Raw genomic sequence first — 25812 nt, 5'->3', positions numbered from 1 at the left:
GTATATATGTTCATCTCGATTGGATTGTTTTGATGTAGGCATTAAATCACAAGTATTTAATATATTTGGTATATGACTGTTAGTGGAATCCAGGATCCGTGTTTTGTTTCATTTGGCACTACTTAGTTGAATGTACCAGTATTCCAGCACTGATGTTTACATTGAGACTTCAACCTAGTACCTTCCACTTCAAATGACCAATGGGTTATCCACTGATTTACTGGGTCAAGCACTAATTCCATGTTTTTTACGATTACTGTTTAGTCTGAAAGATGATCATGATTAGGTTGGTGTAATTTTCGTTTATCCTTAAGAAACATTATTTTTATTAAAAAAAAATGAAGATTTGACTTGGACTAATGATATTACAGTAGAACTTTGACAGTCAGTGATTTGTTGCATAGGGAGACAAATAAGAGTTTGTTTTTCAAGTGTAATCCATTTTCATCAATATAACTAGTCAGTTTCAAAAAAAATAATTTGGAGATCGGGCTTTTTAAACAGTTTTTATCATTATTACTACGATTTCTCAATGGTATTCTTAAAATCATTATATATTTCAATATCTAATAGATACAGAGAAATAGCTATAGATTATTACATGCAGGATGTTGATAGATGGCGTGATTGATTTAATGTTTTCATGAAATTTTCAAAATAATTCAATCTTTTGAACTTATTAGAAGTACAGATTTCATTTAAAAACTTTGTATATGTGTATTTATGTATACGTTTGTTTATGGAATAATCACATTACATTAAAAATTAGTCCCAAATTACACTTAGTTAAAGGGGTAGAATTTTTATGAATGGAGAATTAGTACATATACTTGCATACATGTACGCATGTGTATGTGTCAGTGGTCATAGTTACACGATAATGTTGGATATATTCACAATGATTCCTAATCATTTGTTTATTTATCATGAAATCGAAATTCTTTGTCTCATTATAAAAAGTAATCGATTATTTAATAAACAGTAAATAAAGATTGCATAGAATAATGAATAGGGACTTTGTAATGAATTCACAGTTATTATCGTTACTACAGGAGGTTTGCGGGAATTGTTCAATTTGAAGTTGTTTTTTTACCTGGAACTGGTTTCAGCTAAATAACCAATGAAAAGTAAGGGGGAGTCGTGAAACAACTGCTTCGTCCTAGTATGGGACTCGACCCATCTTGAGGTTAAACTCTGGACATTCATATTTTTAACTTCTGTTGATCTAAGATATTCAGTGACAATTATCCATTTCTACTTAGGATACCTGTCTAACTCCCAGCGTGTTTGGATTGCGTGGGTTAAGGCTTCTCATTGAGATTTCCAGAAGTCTATTCGAGTTTAGTCACTAGTGTACGTGTGGTTATTATTAACATAGGATGTTCATAGAGATTGTTTACTTTGAAGTCAATTTACCTTACAAAGTGAATTTGATGACAAAACTAATGAAAATCAGAGTGGCATTTAACAACTGTTTCGTCACAGTTTGAGACTCTTTATCAGTGTTCGCCAAAATGATGTAAACCTATTAGAGCTATTGCATATTTTGTAATCGTAGAAACAACCGGATAGAAATGAAGTATTGAAGATGGATCGGACGAATTTAATATCCTTTTCCATGATAATTTAACCCAGTATTTAAACGAAAATTATTAAGATCGAACAAATCAAAAATTTAGTCATAACCAACTTAGAAGCAACATTTGAATAAAAATGGCCTCAATAAATTCTCCATTAGTAAACTGTCGTCAAACTTTATCACCTAATCTAAACTAAATTTAGGTGTTAAAAGTAAGGCAGAAGATTTTGACGGAGTTTTGTTCTACCTAAAGTTTGTGCTGATGATGTCGTTCAGAAGAATGATGAAAGCTCCACGACCAAACCATCCGGCTTAGAAAACAAAACTCCATCAAAATCATCCACTTGAGCTACAAATCTTCTCCACCATCTCAAAGGTAGAAGATAGAACTAAACTCAGGGCTGATCCATCACATGTTATTCTCTCTTATGATTACTACCATTTTTATTATTATTATAGTTTCGTTATTAGTATCACTACTATTAACATTAGATATAGACACTTTCAATGAGATACTTCCCTAAATTTTTGGTTCATGTGCGCGTACGTGTGTATGGTATTCTATTGTCAATAAATGTCGATTATTAGTAAACAAATCTAAATTTCTATTCGGATAACTTGTAGAAGAATCACATAGATCTTGAAATGATTAAAAAAATCAACTTTCTTTATCACATATGATTTCATAAAACAATCTATTTGTTTATTGAGACATGTAAATGTTTTTCTATTCATCTTAGCTTTGATATTTTAGTTGTGAAGATCATTATCGCTATTATTTAATAATGATATTATGAATTGTCATTATTATTGCAAAACAAAATTAGAAAATCACATTCATGATCAAAAATTCAAAATACCGAAATAAATGTCACAAATAGATTACTATCTATCACTCAATATCGTTTATATATATATATCTCTCTCTCCTTTACTCTCACACTTTCTCCATTTTGTATATGCACAAAAGAAGATCTCAACTATCACAAATAAACAATTCAAAAACAAGCGCATATCTACATAAATGTAACAAATGAATATATATATATATATATATATATATATATATATATATATATATATATATATTTATTTCCAATGTCCAATGTTCAAAGTTGTTTAATCCTTTTTCACTTTGAAGTGTTGATTGACGAATATAACAACAAATATAATTTTTTTCCAACTAATATCTTAAAATAAATGTCTAAATCTAGTTCATAAAAATAAAACCATCACTATTATTATTATTATCTTATATATGATATTTCAGTAGTAAAGTGTATAATGAAAATGATACAATGACTATCTGTAAAGTTTATGTAATAAGTAAGATTAACGAAGATTAAATAAATACAAAACAGCTGTCACCAATTTCATGATATTTTGTTTATATGATGTATTCGATCGTAATACAGAAGATTAAACTGATTGTCTAACGATATATATATATATATATATATATATATATATATATAACTGAATTTTCGCAGATTTTGCCTACCTCTCTTGCTTATTAACAATCCAAATGCTTACATGCCTAAAAGTATGGATTATGAGACATTTTCAATAATTCTTGATGAATACCATCACTGGATAACATGAATCGTGGCTTCACAATAGGTACAATTCATGTGTTGTTTTTTTTACTTTGAATTACTGAATTAATGTTATGTACTGGAAAATGGATTTATTTGTTTGAATGAGATGTCATTTTCTAAGTATTTATTAACCACTTATTGAACATCTACTACTTGAATTACTCAGTTGATGATAGAGATCTCTATAGTTTGGATATAGATTCTTATTAACAAACTGACATTCACCGGACAATAATGAACTTCACCTAAAATTCTTTTGATTGATAGGTGTAACAATTTTTCATGGACGACCACTTACCTAGTATTTTTTAATTTCTAAAAACTTGATAATATTATATTTAAATATCTTGCAATAAGGTTCAGGGTTTTTTTATGGAAATTCGACATTAACACCGTTGGATCCCCTCTCAGTTTTAAAAATATGTAGTCCAAATATCGTCAATAAAATTTAACAATGATTTCGATATCAGTCACCATGTATAAAGAAATATGCGAAAGTTTAATAAACATGCTATTGCAAAGAAATTAACTGTATATAGCAGAAATATTGATTAATTCGAACTTGCAGTTAAAAACAGTGTCCCATAGTGACATGCAGCTTGTTCCTAATTATCATTTATTGTTCTGATCAGTATTTTTCGTTCTGTTTTCCTTATAATATTCCTTTCTAATCTTGTTGACTAACTTTAACGATATGTTAAAATGACCTATAATACGTTAATCTTGACATTTATTGACTGTTTAGAAATGTCACTTGAAGGGTGACGGTAAACTCATAAAAAAGAAATAATACACTTCACAATTAAACATTGAACAACTTTATTGTGTTACTGTAGAATATATAAAGTTTGTATGCGGTAGGCATATTTTAATTGCATTGTCTAATTCAATTGATACTTTGCTGTTTTTATTACTGTCATAAACATCTTTTAAGGTATTTATCTTATTTATTGTCTAATCCTACAACCAACTTTGTCCAATTTCCAATTATTCTTAGTTGTTCTTATTTAGATAATTACTTAATCATTATTCAATTTTGATAAAAGCAATAGGGTTAGTTTGTGATATAAACTATGAAAATGATGACAAGTAACTGGATTTGAATAATAATAATAATAACGAAATCTATCAATGTTTACTGAAGCAATCAAAAACCCTCATATTCAGTTAACTATTACCTGTGGTAAACTTTGTCAGGTCATCACCTTTGAATTCAAAACAACTATCTATATCACAAACTCTTCAAAACCATAGAAATATAAATTCAATAGAATGTTTTCCTTCTATAATTAATCGTAATTATGAGTTTCTTTTGTTTTGTCACAAAACAATAATGTTTTTAAAAAAAATTATTTTTTTAGTTTCATATAAATAAAGAAAACTGCGATGCTAATGAATATTAATAATTTCATGGGATCAATTATGCCAAAAACATCAACACCAACAAAAGAGTTGACTGGAACTGATTATACCGATGGGTCATCTGGTCACGATATGATTAAAACCGATTTATTAAATTCTTACACAAACACTTTGTCGTCAGTTGCTAGCTCTAAGAAACTTACTACTAACAAAAATATCAGTAGCTATAACTGTAACAGATCAATTTTAAAAGATAGTGAGACGGAAGCTTCGGTAGAATGCTTGTCAAAGGATGAATCTTATCATAAAACGAACTACAATAGTGCTGATTTTTTACAGGGTTATACACTTATAAACAATCAAGAGAATCTTGAAGCAAATGGGTTGAAAATGCGTCTCTTAGCGACGCTCGCTGATATGATTCCACATGATGAAAGTTTAAGTTTACGTCTACTGATGAGCTACACAATTGATGATCAAGAAAGTGAGTGTGTTGTTATTGATGAAACACTGTGTCGAGGGGGAAAGCGTAATGAAACCAACAATAATAGTTTTCAAAATTGTTTAGATAAACCAGAAAGTAAGAGTGGAATTCATGAAATGCTACTCAATGAAAGAAAACCTATCTTGAGTGCAATATCTCTTGAACATTCAACTAGCCAACAAAGTACTTCAAATGAAGCTGATGCATTAGACTTGTCTCTACATAATGAAACATCTGATTCCATGGACTATCATATAGATTCTTTGAATACAAAACCAATAAAACAAGATTATACGTCACAAGCAATTATTGACGGTGTAATTAGTGAAACAAAATCCCCATGTTGTATACCATCGAGTTTGTTATCATCTAGCCTTGTACAGTCCAATATGAATTCGACAAAAGCTTTGGATACAGTTGTAGCTACAACATCTGCAACTAATTCGATTAATCAAATTCCATTATTTGATACGTCTATATTAGCATTACTTCCATTATTACAGCAACAACAACAGTCTCAACAAATACAGCCAAACCAACAAAGTACAAATACATTAGCATATCAAAATGTTTTAAACCCAAGTTCATTGTCATTACTTCCTGCCACTATTCCTACTTCAATGACAACAATAAGTGCAACGAAATCAAGTCCTATCACTTATAATTATACAGGTATGTCGACAAATGCCAATTTGCTATTCAATCAATTATATCCAACACAATTGCAACAAAATATTCAACAAACCAATAATTTACTTACAACACATTTGAGTAGTATAATACCAAAACAAACAGAAACAACGACAACAGAATCAACTTCGACAGCAGTTTTAAATACAATCGCAGGTTCATTAACAAACAATGCAGTTAACACCCAGTCGCTTTTAAATACAGCATCTGTTATAGGATTCCCATTAATAAATCCATTTTCACTCCATACAAATATTACTAGTAATAGTAGTACCAGTAACAACAATAGTAATACTGACCAATTTAATGCTTTCCTACCATCTACATCATTTCTCGGAACAACATCAACATCTACACTTTCACAAGCATTACTGACTCAACCAACACCATCATTATCATCATCACCATCGAATATTACATCAATAAGTTTAGGATCGACAAATACCACTGCTACATTATTCAATGTCAAAGATAAGCAAACAGGTTTAATTGAAACTGTAGGTATAATGCCAGGTATAAAACATTTAAATCAACCAATTGCATCATTAATCAACCAGTTAACTCTCAATGCTTCGTCTAATAATAATAATAATATTTCACTTAAAACACTCTCAACATTATCCCAACTATTTAATAGTAACCTCCTTACAACAATATCAACTCATAATTCTACAAATCATAATACTAATAATAATAATACAAATTCTACAAATTTCAATATAGTAAATAATCTAACTATACCAACAATAGTAAATACCCATATTAATAATAATCATATTTCTTTGGATAATGGAACAATGAATGATAATGAACTAATAACAATAGAGAAAACTCATATTAAATCATCTTCAAGTGCAAGCATATTATCGAATAGTTCTAGTCCATTATATTCATTAAATAATCATTCAACAGATAAATTTTCAAAACTAAATTCAACAAAAAATCATAAAAATGAAAATATGAAATTATCAGTGCAACAAAATCAACAATCTAACACCACAACAACTACTACTAATACTAATACTACAACTGCTAATAGTAATTTTTTATTTGGTCGAAGATTAGTTCTTAGTCGTCGTTTTATTTGTAATCAATGTCGTCGTAATTTTTCATCATTAGCTGAATTAAATCGGCATACAATTGAAGCGCATAATTCATTTCGTTGTACAATTTGTTCAGCACATTTTACACAAAGATCTAATCTACAACGACATTCATTGAAACATGTTGGTTTTAAACCATTTACATGTAATCTATGTAAAAAAGAATATTATCGTAAAGATCATTTAGTTAGACATATTGAAGTAACACATCCAACACATGATCCTAAAATGAATATTACTGTTCATTTAACATCATCAGAGTGTTTAGATTATTTGGATAGATTACAAGCTGGAAAACAATCACAATCACCATTATTACATCATAATCAACCGGAGAATAAAGAATCAACATCTAATTTAGGTTCAGATGTTACTACAAATATTACTACTACTGCTGCTGCGATTACCGCTACTACTATAACTACGGGTAGTAGTAGTAGTATTAAAAACAGTACTGCTTCTGACCTATGCAATAAGAATAGTATTTACAAAGACGATTTTGATTTAATGAATGAAGAGTCCATGAAAATTGAAGAGGCTACATTAGAAACACCAGATATTGAAATGAACGGAGACAATGATATCAATAATAGTAATAATGACGAAGATATTGAAGAACAATATTACAGTATGACCGATTGTAATGAAATTAGTTAACTACAATTGATTAATGAATTAAAAACAAACAGTCAATAAGTGTAAAAAAAGACTTGAAAACTATTTCATCGAAATTTCCATTTTTGTGTGTATTTACTTGCACAACATGCATCTGATAATGCACCGGTCTCTGTGTTATTACAGTTTACTAATTTCTCAAAAACATCGGTAGTTTCTTTTTTTCCTACTAAAATTGCATTTATGATAAACATTTAATGTTGTGAATAACATTGAAATCTGTCAGTTACCTTTGAAATACCATTCAGCATTATTATGTATTTATTTAGTACTTATATAAAGGGATATATGCTATTGTGCAGTTCCACTTTTCCAAATGTTTAACCAATTACACAAAGAAGTGAAATGGAATAAATGAAATGAATAATAAACAATAAATCTCAATCATGTTAGTTCCTGTGATTAATTAATTCTTCCAATCTTTTTTTATGATAAAGCTCTTTTTATATTGTGTTTCATTGGATAACAAATAATTCATTTTTATATATACATGCGTGCAAGGTCGGTTTGAACGATAACGTAGACCTTATTCAACATTCCATAATAGAAAACAGAGAAATGAATTTGGATGATGAAAAATTTGACAGAGTATGTTATATTAAAAGTGGATCTCTTTTGTTTCTACTTCTTGTCTTTTCCATACACAAACATGTTTTTTTATAAAGTTACTTTTTTGCTTTCATTTAATGAGTTTGTAATTTGTCTTTTATATTTTATTAACGGTTACTTCTATCATTCCTAAATGCTATTTATGTTATTACCACCACAAAAACCAACTGATTGTATCGATATTCAGTATTGTCATATCTAATTCATATGTTTTACGCTCAATAATTCCGCTTTATGAAACAGGTTATTTAGTAGTTCGTAATGAAGAAAACATCAATAGAGAAGTGACTATTTTAGACTGATATCTTTGATATTAATGTCATTTTAAATTGACGATTTTTTGGGAGAAAAAGAAATGTAATTTATACCTGTTTACATGATACTAGCATGAAGTGTCTGTTAGAATATACCCTAAAAGGTTAGTGTTTTGTTAAAAAGATTTATATCTTGTTAATCATTTTAAGTAGCACATTTACGGAAAACTGACTAATCACTGAGTGGTGACTTAAGTCATGTTTATCTAGACCTTAGTGTTGATTGAATATTACGGATTCAATTACAATGTGACCACTAGTCTAAGTGACTCGATACAGTGTGGGCTGTTGTGTTAGGTGGTTAAAGGCACTCGACATGAAACTCCAGACCCAGGTGTCGTATTACTTATCACTCATCAGCAAGGTTCACCTGATGTTTCTCGATGGGTAAGAAATCCTTACCACACAGCTTCAAAACTCAAGGCATTACCACTGAGCTATTCAGGCAGTGACTGGCCTTTTTTTAGAACTGAAATGGTCGTGTTGATTAATCATGGAATAGGAATCAATATCATGCTTGTTCAGACCAGGGTTTTCAACCGACAAACTTTAACCACCTAAAGAACGGTTACGGAAACACTTACAGAATGAAATTAATTCATTATATTTTAACGAAGGACAAATACCGGCAGATTGAAAGGAGAGATAACTTGTCAAGATATCGAAGAAAATAAATCATAGTAGGTGTGAGAAATACAGAGGCATCATACTACTATTCATATCAGGAAAAGTCCTCGTCGGCATTACTGAACCAAAGAACGATCCAATGGACTCCCAACTTCGAGACCAACAAGTTGACTTGCGTAAGATCCGATTGTGTGCTAACCAAATCGCAACACTACGGATCGTTATTGAACAATCAACAGAATCGAACTTGTCACCATACAACAACTTTCTTGAATATGAGAAAGCATTTGAGAGAGAAGATAGGAGAATCCTCTCCGATACTATGATGCGCCTGAGATTTTCACAATCATATAGAAATCCTGAGACAGACTACACTGCATAGTGTAAAGAAAGCAGTAAACAGATGCATTTCACGAGATAACAGTTGTCAGATAAAGCTACTTTTGTCCTCTCTCCTTCTAGTGGTTAACTGGATTATGAAGGCCTCCCCAAATCAGGGGAAGCACGGAATACAATGGACAGCATGGATTCAGCTAGACGATTTAGATCTCGCAGAAGCCTTGCCACTTCTATACATACACAGCAACCAATACAGGAGCAGACAGCCAGTGTAGCAGTAGTAGGCTTCAACACTAACAAAGAAAAAAGTGAGATCCTAAGATACAACACAACCGGCACCAACCAAATCACATTTGATGAAGCTCTGGAAGAGGTGGAAATTTATATACATATGAGCATCACTGATAAACAAGGAGAGTCCGATACAGATGTGGAGGCACGGATTGGCAAAGCAAGGGAAGTATTCTTACTAGTGAGGAATATCTAGAACTCAAAGAACCGTCACTCGAGATCAAAGTCAGAATTTTCGACAAGAAACCTAAAGCAGTTTTTTGTACAGATCTGAAATTTGGGAAAATACTATAAATAACATCAAAAAGGTGCTGGTATTGAACAGATTTCTATGAAAGATACTCTAGATCTAATTGCCAGAGACTACCAACAATAACCTACTATGGCAGCGAAAAAACCACCTCCCAGCTGGATAGGAAATCTGGAACAGACAACCGAGGTGGATAGGTCACACTTTACAGAACTGCATCGCTGGGTAATCCCTAACACGGAATCCTCAAGGGAAGACATTAATAGAACGAACAGCACTAGACAAGTGGAAAGGAGAGCCCAGGATGGAGTAGGTTGAAGATACCAGATTGACGGCCTATGCTCCACGAGGATTGACAAGCGTAATTAAGTAACCTCAATGTCAAAAGAAAATGAAGCAATTAGAAAGTTAAAGTACGGTCTAGTCATCGAAATCTTGCATAAATGTGGAAAATACCTCCACAAGATTTCGGCAAGCCTCTGTGTGCTTAGTGTTAGAAAACAAGCATAGTTATTCTGTTATCTAAGCAACTTAAGTTGTTTGAGCATCATTTCCTAAGATTAAACTCCAAGATCCCCTAAAATAACTTCGAACTATTGCACTTCTGACCGCCTTTGCGCACATTTATAAACTATCTCATCAACCACGTTTGCTTAGTAATCTGATATATTTCCTTGAAGCATAATTGACTTCAATTGAAATGACGAATGCAGATTTAAAAATAAAGTAAAATATTTAGTAAGAACACAATTGTAAATTCAATCTATAACTTATATTTACATTAAGGTAATACGGTTGCTATATTATAGTTACTAGTGACAACTAAACAATATACAGGTGAACATTAATTGAATCCTGTGAATGAATTCAAAATCTGGAAAAAGGTGAAAAGCAGAATCAGTTTTGTAACCCTTATTCTGTTGTTAAATTACTCAAGTATATAATCCGGAATTGCCATTAACTTAATGCTCACATAATTTGTGACGAAACCCAGTTGAATTACATAACTTTCAATCAAAACATTATATATATTATTAGATTGTTGGACAAAATGGTCTATAATGATTATTCTCAGAATAGAGCACCTACAATGTTAAATGGTGATTCGATGAGGAAACTATATGTATAGCTGTAAGGTAAGGTATGGCAACTCGAACTGATTTACGTACATACGAATCCTACGTTGTTACTGACTGACTGACCCCTCCCCCATGAAAAACATTCACTTCTTAATTTTCGAGGAAAAAGCGCGAAAACATTAAAAGAAATTATATACTAATAAAAACAATACGGTTACAGGATCAGTTACAAACAAACTGTATATGTATGCAAATATATACATATATTTATATTGAAAAAATCACTCTCATATCTGATTAAAAAAATAAACCACGGAAAACAAAAGATAAATCCGTGCATAAATAAAGTTGCCGTGTATAGATTAATGCATATATGTATGCATGGATAATATGACCAAGAGATATGATATTAAAAGTTTAACCGATTAATGTGGAGTACAAATATTGGGCACAAATAAACACAAACATAAACACACTGTTAGTGAGGAAATAGTCAATCATCAAGTCGATTAGGATCAAGGTGCGTAGAAGATTGTTTGCCACGACCTAGAACTTTACTCAATTGTTTCAGTATTTTCGGTTGACCCTGGAAAATAATTATTTATAAGATAAATGAAAGTCAAAAGAAAACTACACAATATTAAGTCATATTCTATGACAATTCAATTAAACGAAATAAACTGTTATTTAGGAAGTTATATAAATATATTTATTTATTTTAGCACATAGATATTGGTACACGGAGGCACCAAATACATATGCGCCACACAGATCTCATTTGATATGTGTGAGGGCTGTGATACTGCTCGGGTGCCTAAACCGAAGCAGGTATATAAGTATATGGCAGCAATATATTGCCATGTGATTATCTACGTAGGACCTGGGGCAGATCTGCGTTCGTTCAAGTTACTACATTACAACATCACAATGATATGAAATTAACGATACCCATAAGTAAACGCACCAAAGTAATACTCGCGTCCATAACAACAAAAAAATGTATATTTACAGAATATGATGTGAAATAAAGAAGATGAAATTGAAGAATGAAAAGGTATGAAATAATGCTAAAACTCAAGACAATGGAGAACAAACTCATTTACACTAGTGGAACTGACTTTCAACCACAAAAGTTAACGTCTCCCCAACCATTAAACACGGTTATTTCACAAACCCATACAAGATAGTCTAAGCTTTCCAGTATGGCTCAAACTAACAGTCCATGGTTTCATGGACTGACAGCATATCTTGGCTTGACAACTCCTAGTTTACTCATACATCAGTCATCATTGAATGTCAAGGTAGGCGATGGTTGAGTATACGTAATACCTAAGTATGGACAAATATCTTTTAACATGAGACAAAAGATTGAATACACTCATTCATTAAAATTTTGTTTCAATAATATAGTTCACTACAATGATAATTTTATAATAATGGTCTGAGAAAAAAAAGTTCAATAAGATATTGTAAAGATAATAACATTTAATATGTTACCATCCACTTTTAAAAAAGTAAGTATATTTTTCCAAATGCTCAGATTGACGATAATCATGATTAGCTTACTATGTAATAAATATAACAGCCTATACAATTATTTCATGAAGAATTTTTACGTAAATTAGTTTTTCAAGAAAAAACTGAAAACTTACACGATGCTTCAAAGCTGATGGCACCTATGTACATAAAATAGAATAAAATCAGAACAGTTTGTAGCATTAAATGAAATCAGAGATTTGCAAGAATTTATATATATATATATATATATATATATATAACTATATATTGACAAGAAATTCGACCGCGTGATAAACCACGGCGTGCCAATAATACATGCTTATGTTATTCTGATTTTAAAATCAAAATAATCTAAAGATCACACTAAAAGAAAACTTCAAGGGGTTTATTCATAATTAACTGTACAATAACGTGATAAAAAAAAACAGTGGAGATAATAAGAAGCCTGATGACGATCTAATTGAAAACAATTGTTCGCTTATATGTGTTGTTCTAATTTTCACAATGGGAATCTTTAATATTATAATAAGAAATAAGCAGAAAATTCAGAACGACAATTATATATCCAAACTAATAATCCCAAAAATTGGCCAGGTTCATCATTTAAGGTCACAGCATGTGAATTTAGGATTATTAAACAAAATAGAATAAAATTGTTAATGTTGGTATGACTCATATGGAATGTTAACTTGAATCAGCTTATACGTTAAATGAAATTGTGAGAATCATGATCAGAATAAATATGGGTGAGATAGAGTGAGAAAAATAAAAAGATAATTACTAATTACATCAAATATTTCGTGCAAGACTATATTGTGTTAAGATTTTAAATGAAATCAGTAAGAAATAATAAAGTGGGATGAATACTAAGAAAATAAATCATGCAATTGGAAGATTAGTAATGACGCCAAACCAATAATAGTAGCGATAATAATAATACACAGATGACAGATACAATTATATTTGACTAAGAAAGGTTGTAAGTACACTAGTTAAATTAAGTCATTCAATAATTAAAAATACTGAGGTTGGCCAAGGTATAAAAAGCGGTTGAAGATATATACATATAGGTCCAGTTTCTTAATCTGGAAAGCTACTGCTTTTGCCGATTGAAGGATTTTGAGTCTGACAGGCTTTGGCAAAAATTACTGACCCCAAAAATGATCGAAAGAGACTGACTTATATTGGCACTATGACGAGTTTAACTCCGCCTGTAGCTCTTCTAGAGTTACTGCCGGTCCCAAGCCCGGGTAAAGGAGGAGGGTTGGGCATGGGGTTAGCGTCCCCATTCTGTAGAAAACTAACTCGCTAAAAAATCGCTAACCAGAAAAAATAATTCAAACCATTTAAACTCTGCCCTGAAAGTTAGAAGGTCTTCATTTAGAAGGACTATGACGCCTCATGTTGAAAGTCGAGTTCCTACAGAAGCCACGAGGCCGATGCACCTTCTAACAACCAGAGCAACAATTTTTATAGGTACATGGAACATCCGAACAATGTGGGAGACCGGGAAGACCAGTCAAATAGCAACGGAAATGAGGAGATACAACTTGACAGTACTGGGAATCAGCGAAACCCATTGGACACAAGCTGGACAACAAAGGCTAAATACGGGAGAGATGCTACTATACTCCGGTCACAAAGAGGAAAATGCTCCGCACACTCAGGGAGTCGCTCTAATGCTGTCCAAAGTAGCAAGAAATGCACTTGTAGGATGGGAATCTCACGGATCCAGAATCATCAAAGCATCATTCAAAACACAGAAGGAGGGAATCACAATGAATATTATCCAGTGTTATGCACCCACCAATGATAGCAACGACGACATTAAAGATTAATTCTATGAAAGGCTGCAATCAATCATAGAGAAGTGCCCAAGAAAGGACCTCACCATTCTAATCGGAGACCTAAATGCCAAAGTCGGAATGGACAACACCGGATATGAAGATATTATGGGACGACATGGACTGGGTGAGAGAAACGAAAATGAGGGAAGATTCGCACATCTATGGGCATTCAACAAATCGGTCATAGGGGGCACAATATTTCCACACAAACGTATACACAAAGCTACATGAATCTCATCGAACCACACCACAGAGAACTAGATAGATCATATTTGCATCAATAAAAAGTTCCGAAAAACAATGGAAGATGTGAGAACCAGGAGAGGAACTGACATAGCTTCAGATCACCACCTAGTTGTGGCCAATTTAAAACTGGAGCTAAAGAAGAACTGGACAACTGGACAAACAGAACTACAAAGGTTCAATACAGCCTTCCTTAGAGATACTAACAAAATCAACGAATTCAAGATAGCTCTCAACAACAGGTCCCAAGCCTTACAGGATCTACTGAAGGAAGAAGAAACCACTATGGAGGACAACTGGTAAGGCATCAAAGAAGCATTAACTTCAACGTGTCAAGAGGTTCTGGGCCTAAAGAAACACCATCATAAGGAGTGGATCTCTGTAGAAACTCTGAACAAGATCAAAGAAAGGAGGAACAAGAAGGCAGCAATTAACAACAGCCGAACACGAGCAGAGAAAGTCCGAGCACAAGCTGAATACACAGAAGCAAACAAGCAAGTGAAGAAGAGCATTAGAGCCGACAAGAAGAAATACGTGGAAGAACTAGCAACGACGGAGTAAAAAGCTGCAACAGAAGGAAATATGAAACAGCTTTACGATACAACGAAGAAACTAGCAGGGAAATACAGTAAACCAGAGAGCTCGGTCAAGGACAAAGAAGGCAAGCCAATCACTGAAATTCAACAACAGCGGAACAGATGGGTAGAGTACTTCGAGGAACTCCTGAATAGGCCGTCTCCAATGAATCCACCGAACATCGAAGCAGCACACATATCTCCCTAAAGATGTCAATCCACCAACGAAGGAAGAAATCAGAATGACCATCAGACAAATCAAGAACGGGAAAGCAGCAGGATCCGACAACATACCAACTGAAGCACTGAACTCAGACATTGAAGTAACTACAAATATGCTTCACCTTCTATTCAAAAAGATTTGGGAGGAGGAACAAGTGACGATGGACTGGAAAGAAGGACACCTCATCAAGATTCCAAAGAAAGGAGATCTGAGCAAATGTGGAAACTACAGAGACATTACACTACTGTCAATACCAGGGAAGGTCTTCAACAGAGTGTTTCTGAACTGGATGAAAGATGCAGTAGACACCCGACTTCCAGATCAACAGGCTGGATTCCGTTAGGATCGGTCGTGCACAGACCAAATTGTGACACCACAGATCATCGTCGAACAATCAGTTGAGTGGAACTCGTCACTGTACATCAACTTCATTGATTATGAAAAGGCATTCGACAGTAAGGATAGGAGGACGTTATGGAAACTTCTTTGACACCACGGAGTTCCTGAGTAGATTGTCAACATTATCCGGAACTCATACGACGGACTACAATGCAAGGTCGTGCATGGAGGACAGCTGACAGATGCATTCCAAGTAAGGACCGGAGTCAGACAAGGCTGTTTACTCTCTCCCTTCCTTTTTCTCCTGGTGGTTGACTGGATTATGAAGACCTCGACATCTGAGGGAAAACATGACATACAATGGACATCTCAGAACCAGTTAGAAGATTTGGACTTCGCAGATGACTTAGTCCTCCTTTCGCATACACACGAACAAATGCAGATAAAGACAGCCAGTGTAGCAGCAGTCTCTGCATCAGTAGGCCTCAACATACACAAGGAGAAAACCAAGGTCCTCAAATACAACATAGAGAACAGCAATCCAATCACACCTGATGGCGAAACTCTGGAAGATGTAGAATCCTTCACATATCTCGGAAGCATCATCGATGAACAAGGAGGCTCAGATGCAGACGTAAAGGCGAGGATCGGCAAAGCAAGGGTCGCATTCCTACAATTGAAGAACATATGGAACTCAAAACAACTTTCAACCAATATCAAAGTGAGAATCTTCAATACGAACGTCAAGGCAGTTCTACTGTATGGAGCTGAAACTTGGAGAACTACAATAACCATCATCAAGAAAGTACAAGTATTTATAAATAGCTGTCTACGCAAGATACTCAACATCCATTGGCCGGATACCATCAGCAATAGCCTTCTGTGGGAGAGAACAAACCAACTTACAGCTGAAGAAGAAATTAGGAAAAGACGATGGAAATGGATAGGACATACATTACGCAAATCGTCAAACTGCATCACGAGGCAAGCCCTAACTTGGAATCCTGAAGGGAAGCGAAAAAGAGGAAGGCCAAAGAACACATTGCGTCGGATAATAGAAGCAGATATGAAAAGGATGAATTACAACTGGACGGAGCTAGAAAGGATTGCCCAGGACAGGGTTGGGTGGAGAATGCTGGTGAGCGGCCTATGCTCCTTCACGAAAAGTAACAGGCGTAAGTAAGTAAGTATGACGAGTTTGCACTAAATGGGCCAAAATCGATCTGTTCAATTTCTCCACTAGGTCTTTCTTTAGGCACGCCGGCAGGTGTTTGGGAGCACGAAAATGAAATTCATAAAGTACTCACGAAATAATGAAATATAACGGCTTATTCCCTGAGAACAATCTATAGAAGAGTGTATATATGAGTTTACCTTCAGTCTAAAAATCTACTGGTCAATGTTGAATAATGATTAAACGATGGGAAAAACCACTATAGTTTAAGACTTTTAGGTAGAACAGAATTGGGGCTTACTCTGAATAAATGTTATATATTGTAATTTCACAAAACATTTTGAACATAATGGTCAGAATTTAATTAAAGCTACAATATAGTTGGTTTGATAAATTCGTAGTAATAATGATTCTGTCAGTTGGATGATCAACAGTGTGATTCTTCTTTTTAATGTAATTATGTTTAAATATTATTTCCAAAGGGACATAAACACTTTCAAATCTCCCTCTTTCATCTGTAGATGAACACAAATGAACTTTATGTACACTGTATTTACAAAAGTGACGATTATAACGACTCATTACTTTTTCATTTCCTACGGATATAAATTTAATTATCAATATAAATTAGGGCATATATATTATGATAATTCTGCACTTGTATAAACCTTTTCTTCGGTTTAACAAAAGAAAAAAACATGTCACATTATCGAGAGCGATTAAATGACTCACTGACTTGAAACATTTCAGAGTACATGAAACTACACTCCAGTATTCGATAACTATAAACACTTACAATAAAGTATTAATTGTATTGAAGTAGAATATTGACAAAATTCTATGTCTACTAGGATAGAATGTTATAATTTAGTTAGAGAATTAATTTATACAGCGAATTAGAGTGGAATCCTCACGATTATTTCAAACTACTTGGTTTTTTTCAAGAATAAACCAATATTTATTCATAATTTAGAGAATAGAAAAGTACAAATGATTTAGGGTGAAATAAACGTTGTGATCAGATTTATACTTGAAATTCAATAACTTTAAGACTAGCAAAATGTAAATCATTTTCATAGCAAATTTATTTAAAACTATTCAGTTGAGAAACTTACTTTACTTAACTCCGGTTTATCATTACCATCTGCCCAACCTACATGAATCTTTGATCGATTTCTGTGCCATGAATGATCACGGACAAATTTTACTGGACCAGCTGGAGCAGAACTGGCTGTACTTGGAGCGGAAGATGTACTACCAGTATTTGACACATTATCACTTGCTCTAGGTGGCCGACCATGTGGAACAGCAAAGGTTGAAGGAGCGGGAAACGGAAGTCCATCATCAAAATCAGCATCATCAGCAGAATATACATCATATCCTAGCGGATCATAATCTTCCATGTAACACTCATCATTTGCTGATGTTGTATAATAAGGTGCATTTACAGAATAATCTACTTTAACGGGCATAGTAGAGTGCTTTTTGAAGTTAAGACGTGTTTTGCTCATCATCTTTTGTATACGACTGGGTTGTCTTGTAAACTCATTAGATGATAAATATTCAACATTCTCAGGATTAGATCTGTAGTTAAAACATATAATATTAAAAAGTTAGTCTTAGCGCGGACAGAGCATAGATTAACACAAACGAAACTTATTTTATAAAAATGAAAAGAAGCTTTAATGAAAAATATAAGTCAAGCTTACTCAGTCTTTACTTCACGTTTACGATGTTTATTGAAAAAAGCAGATGCTGCTGAAATCAAAGGAGCACCTGGTCGACGACTTTTAGAACTTATAAATTTACTAGCCCGTCGTTTACCACCTTCAGAATTTTGATAATCTGAACTACCATCGGCAGAGCAATTACGATGAGTGTTATTGAATTCCGGGGGTAGAAGACCACGCATGTGATTGATCAACTTCCCTTGTTGTTCTGTAATAGTAGAAAGACGATGAACTTCACGCTCAAGTGCTTGTTGCGTTGCTTCGCCTAGTTCTTTAGCTCTCACTGTTGCCATTTCTGACTCTCGAGCGTCTTGACGAGCAGTATCACGTTGACTGAGAAGTTGTGTATTATTGAGACGAAGTCGTTCAACTTGAGTCCGCAGTTGATCTATCTGAAATATAAGATTAACGAAATTTAATTTGACAGTTTGTCTCGATCAAACAAAAACTGAACACTGAAAGTAGAAATAAACCTACCTCGTCTTGGAGTGTTTGTTTCTCATCAGTGAGAGTAACTAATTGATTATGCACTTCAGATGAATTTTCAGCAGTCTGTACAGTATGAAAAACGATATACGGAAGTAATTAACAAAGATGTACAGAATATGAAGTTAAACTATTGAAAATCTAATATATACTTCATAGAAATAAGTTGTATTTCAAAATCATAAGGACCTCCTTTAGAAGTCATTACTATCTATTCAAGTTTGTACAGATGTGAAATGAGAAGTGGTTGATATTTGCAAACATAAGTGATATTGTCTTAAAATATTCGTCGATGTATGAAAAATTGGATGTTAATTTTAGTTTGAATTTTCTGACTTTTTAGTGTACAACTTGTAAACTAAATACAGTATATAAAACAGTTCACAAGACTAATTTTGTGATGATTAAATCATCAATACAATCAAAGTGTGATGCTTAATCAATGAAAATTCAGCACTAAAACAACAGAAAAACCTGATACTCAGCTTACAACTCTTAGAATAAATCATTGATACACCGATGAAAAGACATGGTGTTATACGAAAATAAACAGGTGATCTGAATACAAGAGTTATCAACAGGACTCACATGACCTAGAGCAATAGAAGCCTGTAATTGATCATGTCGTGTTCGCAGAAGCGTCACTTCTTGCTTCAGGTCAGAAATCTCACGTTCATAGTTAGCTACGCGTTCGCTGAAAATAGACAACAAATAATGAAGTTACAGTGAATAGAATACATGAAACACTTGTCAATAATCATATATTATTTGATTATTTACTAAAATAGAATATCAGTAGCAAGAATACACGAGAAAAAATAAATCACAGGTAAAATTACTTGGGAAATATAATTCATGCAAACATACAAAAAGAATGTTTAAAACATTTCCCAACACAAAAATATATAAAGAAGACATTTACCGTAACAATTCCTCATTTTGTTTATATTGAATAAGTTCAGTTTGAGCAGTTCTCAACTGGGACCTTGTTGATTCAAATTCATTTCTCATTTGATCAAGAATAAGCTGTTTCGCAGGTAAAAAACAAAGGTAAAAAGATAAAATTAGGCTATTAAAATCATCCATATTATAACTTGAAGTAATTACAATGCAATAAAATGTACACTAGACTAGAAACAGTTTCAAAAGAAAATATTTAAACAGTGACAGAAACTATACCGTTTGATTATGTGTAGTATTTAATCTTTCCAGTCGAAGTGTTGCTTCACGAAGAGAAATTTCAGCAGATTCTTTTTTCATTATTGCGTCATTTAATTGTAGTTGCATATCTGATAAGCGCTAAAATGATTTAAGGGAAAAGAATAAAATAATAAGCAAACAGGAGAATGACTTTAAGAAAACCCCACTCTATCAACCACATTAAAATGATACACAAATTTGAAAACGAATTTTTTTTCATGTATGAAAATCCTTAAAAATTAGGATTACAGTCTTAGAATTTTTTGAAAATAACAAACAAAATCAATTCAATCTCCATTACAGAATATATTGTATTAGTTACATGACGCAGAATATAAGAAAAGGTAAAAACGTCATCTACGAAAGTAGATTATTAGTTAAATCATATATGTCATCAGTCATAATAATCTATATCAACTGGGGAGACTTTTAGGTAAATATCAATCCTACAGACAAAGACATCTAAGAACGCATATAAAAGTAATAAACATCCTATGAACAAGGTAATCAGAACAGAACGACGTCGTACTTGTGGAAAGACCTAGATAAATCGACTTCTATTTGAAGTTAATACCGAGGATCCCATTTAAAATAACAGTGAAAAGCCATACAATGAATGTTGTATGTAAAAAAGGTTATACCGCATAAATTAATTTAGTTTAACTAACCTGAGAGTCGATTGCTGAAAGTGAAACTAAACGACCACGTTCAGTAAGCATAACTGTAATTTGATCTCGTAGACTTTTTAATTGCGTTTCCGCTTTATCTGCTCGTTCTTCTAGTTGACGACGTTCAGATTGCTTATCAGTGAATAAATGCTCTTTCTCCTTGAAAACAAAAGAAAACAATAGTAGATAACTACAAATTGTTGGAGAAATATGTGAAATTGATGAAATTACAAAATACAAATAACAAACATTTAGTACGATTAAAAGAATATGATTAAGTTACAAAAATAACAGTACAAGTGAACAGATAAAAACATTTAGGTTATAATGGGAAAAAAGTAACAACATCATATGTAACATTGATTATAACATTTTTTGAAATATTTTGCTCAATGATTTCAAAAGCTTTGATCTTTGGTCTTAAGGTCACAAATGTACCCACACATAGTAAAGTGTGACAATATATTGTTCATTATTATGATTTATATTTAATTTTAATTTATGGAGCATCACGAGAACAATAAATGGACGAATTTGAACAAAAATTAGCATATACCAAGTCATTTTACCAACTTTAAGTCAATCTGAATGAATTTATTATACATCTTATTGTCAACTTGGATTCATTTCATGGCTTCTAGAGCTGATTCAATAGCATTTTTCCCCATCCACAATAGTGTATACACATGATCATAATCAATTTAAAAAATATCACGAACTAACTACGCATCAAACGATAAAAAGGACGTAATCGAAGAGTACTTACTGTTCTTACATTATCCAACTGCTTTCTCAATTCACTTAATTCGGACCCACTTTGTTGTGTTGCTTCTTGCAAGGCATTTCTTAAAGCTGCAAGTTCTCGTTCCACTTCCTTATTACGTTCAACCAATAAACTAAGTTGACCACTAATATATAAATAAGAAAAACCATCATCAACTGTATCAGTAATTATGAAATAGCAAAACTTCAATCATATATGTTTAACGACAGTAATCAAAAAGTTATTACTCGTCTTTTCATAGTCTACTAAAACTTGATATCGATTAACAAGATGAATTGTTGTTTAACGGAAATCATTTATCAATTTTGCAATGTACCGGTGAGGCATTACAAAAAGAAAAGCAAAACAGATAATGTAAATATGGCTAAAATGATTTTGACAATATCTCTCTCATCTTGATAGCGATTTTAAACACAATGGCCATTAACAATAAAGTATCGGATCAAAACAAAGAAGAATAAAAATACATCACATCAACAGATTTTGAAATAACCTAGGTGTTTACTGAAGAGAGTGGTTTAGTATCATACCACTGAAAGTAGTTAACCAACAATCATTGTATTCTTGGGGGACATAGCTAACTTAAAATTCCCTACTGTTTAAATTATTATGAGGTACTGTTAAAATTTACAATGAAGCATATAAACAACACAAAATATACTACAGGTAAACAAGTATACTACCGAGTTCATACGTGAATATATCATTGATGTACAAATCATTTGGTTCCGAGATAATTTTGATAATAAAAAGATATATTTTAAAAACTAAAAGTAGATTTAAAATTACAGAAGAGCTTACGATTGTGTTTGCAATTCAGATGAATTATTCTGTTGTTTTTGCACTGAGTTAAGTGTCAATTGTTCAAGTTTCTCTGTAATCTCTTTGTTTTTCTATAAGACAAAAAGTGAATTAGTAAAATAAAGTCAATAGAATGTATGGAATACGTATTTTGACTCTAATTCCTTAAAGTAACAAATATAACTTGATAAGGATTCAAATAATTGACATAATGGTAATAAGTCAAACATCATAGCCAGCCAGTTAGTCATAAGCAGCGTAGGACCCAGTACTTATGAGTATCGCTTCAAGTTTTCATACTAAACTATAAGTATAGTGAGATGAAATTATCAAGACAAATGTAAGTGATAGAAGTAGTAACAGAAAAGATTGGGGATGAACAAAATGATTCAGCAAGAAATAACGAATTTAAGGGATGCAAAGTATAAGATAATTTTGAAACTCAAGATATAACGGAAAACAAAGAGTAAAAGAATCTGTGCCGCATCGATTGATTATAAGTCATACCACCTAATGTCTCTAACCACTGGTTACGATGACTGTGGACTCCAATCTAATGGTCTGAGTCTGTCAAAAAGGTTTAGTCCACGAGTCAGTTATCTTCTGAATTGACGAAACGTCGTAGTTTGGATATTCCTAGTTTTTTTCAACTTATTCCTATCAATAATTTTACTCAGGGTGACGAAAAAAATATTTAGAGACTCGGATAAAAGAAAAACAAAATACTGTAAATAATACAAGTTTTCAAGTTAACTCAATCAAACGGAGTTGTCTGCATACTTTGGCTATAAGATTTTTAAAATCGATTTTAAGCATAATCATTCAAAGCTAGTGGACCACATTGGTACAATTATACGAAAGTTCACTACGTAGTAGAGATTGAAGACAATGACAAGTCTGCGTTTCTGTTACAAAAACGACAGTAAATACAAAGGCTATGGTTTTAAGTCTTTCACTGACTAGGACTCGAAAACATTAGTCAATCGTAGTATCGATTATATCGTGAGACGAAAACGCTCATTACAGACAACAACGTTATCTAGGTTATTCGTTAGCAATTGCTGTTGTGCAAGAAAGTTAGACTGTCATGGTCGCGTGTACGTAAAATTAATTTTCTACAGCTACAAGTTACATAACTTTTGGCTGATAAGTTCTAGTTCCCCTCTTCAAGAAACTGGGATAAAAGTGATTTGCATAAAATTAGTTTATTAACGATGGCAAACCTTTTCTTCTTCTTTTAACCTCTCTCGTGCTGAGAAGTATTTGTCTTCAAATTGCAAGAACTTCTGGTGTAAATCACGTTGATAATCCTTCGAATCTTCAAGCTTTTGTTTCAATTCCTGCAGAAATGAATATTAAAATAAAACGGTTAGCTATAGGAACTCTTACATTAGTTGAACACATCTACAAAAGTAAGCCTTGCATCATACAACAACTGCTAATTTTCTGATACTCAATTAGACGACACTGATATAGGAAATATGAAGACGATATGAAACACAACTATACCCAGACATGTTCAGTGTACTAGGCTTATAAGCCACATCAATATACAAAGGTTACCCAGAACTCTTTACGTGGGACGGTTTTTCAACGTGGTACAGACATGGTTTTATGAATAGACGAATAAGCCAAATACCAACATACTTCCGAAACAGGAAATAAAGCACATTATGATCAATGGGATAAATTACATATATACAGAAAATAAATCGTCTCAATACAATTAACATAACTATTTGCCCCCTATAATGAGTATTTATTATTAATTAATACAAACAATTTAACATAAAAAACACTAAGTATATTCCACTTGATATCTTGACAATCTGGGTCAATATCTGTATTAATTCAGAACTGAAATGACTCTAGACATAATTACATGTATCATATAAACTCGTAGATAATATAAAGAGATAATTATTGGGTATAATAAAATCAATTATGCGAAAATCTAACTAACAAACTATCTTTCTGCATAAAATTAGGTTTTCGACCACATTATCAATAAACAAGACTTAAATATCACAGACAGAGAATGTGATATTAACACTTGCACAAAAGAGAAAATCAATATTTTCTTTGGATGACTATATCAATTGACGGACGAAAGAATACTCACAAATGATACATCAAACTGTTAACAAGTACACGATCTATGTTTGATATTACGTTCATTAAGAAACATGTATAACCCCGTTTGTCGTTAAACAGATATTTCTGAATGATTACAAGTTAAATAACAGAGAAAAAACTAACTTTAATTTCCCAATTAAGATTGCTCTCAGTCTCACGATAACGACGTTGATCTGCAATTAATCCATCAATAGTTTCCACCAATTGATTAACTTGTTGCTTTGATTCATCTAAAGCCTTTTTCAGCTCAGCATTAGTCGATTCTAATGCATAACATGATTGTCTTGCACGATTAGAAGCATGTTTAAATTGTTTGAGAGCGAAATTGATAAGACGATGAATTAATTCATAGCCAATAAGATTATCTGATGAATTAGATGTACGTATAGTTGACAGTGAAACATCAGCGAGCATTTCAGGTGTTGTGTAAACTGTAGGTGGACATAGTGCAGTTAGCAGATCAAGTAAATCCGCTTCTGTAAAATTACTTGGCAAATTTGAAAGACGAGACTGAGATTTAAAAGTAGAATAAAATCACAGAGTACTGAATTATGATAAGTTTCTTACAATGTGAAAGAAATAGCGATAAAATAATAAAAACAACATTTATGGATCTACAACTTAAAAATGCATTGTCAAGATGGTGGAGAGAACAAGTTGTCCATCATATCTCCAGAAATTTGAATAACGTACTTCCACCTGGACTTTATGCTGATGCTACTAAGAAGAATAATGAAAACTACACGATTAAACCAACTACCTCAGAGAACGAAACTCCACTAAAATATTATGTTTTAAAGGAACATATTTATGTATCCAGAATAACAAATTACTATAGTAAGTAGATCTATTTTTCATCACCACAACAAAAGACATTGAATTCAAGTATATTAAACTACTAGGAATTTATTTGAGAAAAGGCTTGGAGAATCAAGTACATCGATACAACTAAGCTTCTGAAATTAACCAACAAATAACTTGAGTTTACAAAATAAAGACCCACGTAAACATAGGACTAGATAAAATTTCTCCTAAACACAGTTGAAATATAAAACTAATTTACTATTTCGCATAATTTACTTGTAACT

The 25812-nt window shown here is 32.6% G+C and overlaps 2 protein-coding genes across 3 annotated transcripts in view; one reads left to right on the top strand and one right to left on the bottom strand.

The window, feature by feature from the left end:
• Positions 1–10248, top strand: part of MS3_00001978 (uncharacterized protein) — a 29008-nt gene extending 18760 nt beyond the window's left edge. The window contains exon 2 of the mRNA XM_051209516.1: positions 4539–10248. Coding sequence (XP_051074972.1) covers positions 4564–7473 — 2910 coding nt within the window. The 5' untranslated portion in view covers positions 4539–4563 and the 3' untranslated portion in view covers positions 7474–10248. The remainder of the gene's footprint in view (positions 1–4538) is intronic.
• A 249-nt stretch (positions 10249–10497) lies between these two features.
• The window catches only part of MS3_00001977 (uncharacterized protein), a gene marked incomplete at its 5' end in the record, with an annotated part of 32468 nt that continues 17153 nt past the window's right edge, over positions 10498–25812 (bottom strand). For both annotated transcript variants that reach the window (XM_051209515.1, XM_035733713.2), the window contains 13 exons: positions 10498–11586; positions 12653–12676; positions 18035–18503; positions 18629–19041; positions 19127–19201; positions 19724–19829; positions 20058–20161; positions 20315–20434; positions 21004–21162; positions 21770–21911; positions 22589–22680; positions 23812–23928; positions 24848–25234. In XM_051209515.1, coding sequence (XP_051074971.1) covers positions 11494–11586; positions 12653–12676; positions 18035–18503; positions 18629–19041; positions 19127–19201; positions 19724–19829; positions 20058–20161; positions 20315–20434; positions 21004–21162; positions 21770–21911; positions 22589–22680; positions 23812–23928; positions 24848–25234 — 2301 coding nt within the window. In that variant the 3' untranslated portion in view covers positions 10498–11493. The remainder of the gene's footprint in view (positions 11587–12652; positions 12677–18034; positions 18504–18628; positions 19042–19126; positions 19202–19723; positions 19830–20057; positions 20162–20314; positions 20435–21003; positions 21163–21769; positions 21912–22588; positions 22681–23811; positions 23929–24847; positions 25235–25812) is intronic.

This window comes from Schistosoma haematobium, chromosome 1 (genome assembly GCF_000699445.3).
Source record: "Schistosoma haematobium chromosome 1, whole genome shotgun sequence".
In the NCBI taxonomy this organism is placed as follows: Eukaryota; Metazoa; Platyhelminthes; class Trematoda; order Strigeidida; family Schistosomatidae; genus Schistosoma; species Schistosoma haematobium.
The sequence above is the reverse complement of the archived record's forward strand: the minus strand, read 5'-3'. Positions and strand labels throughout refer to the sequence as shown.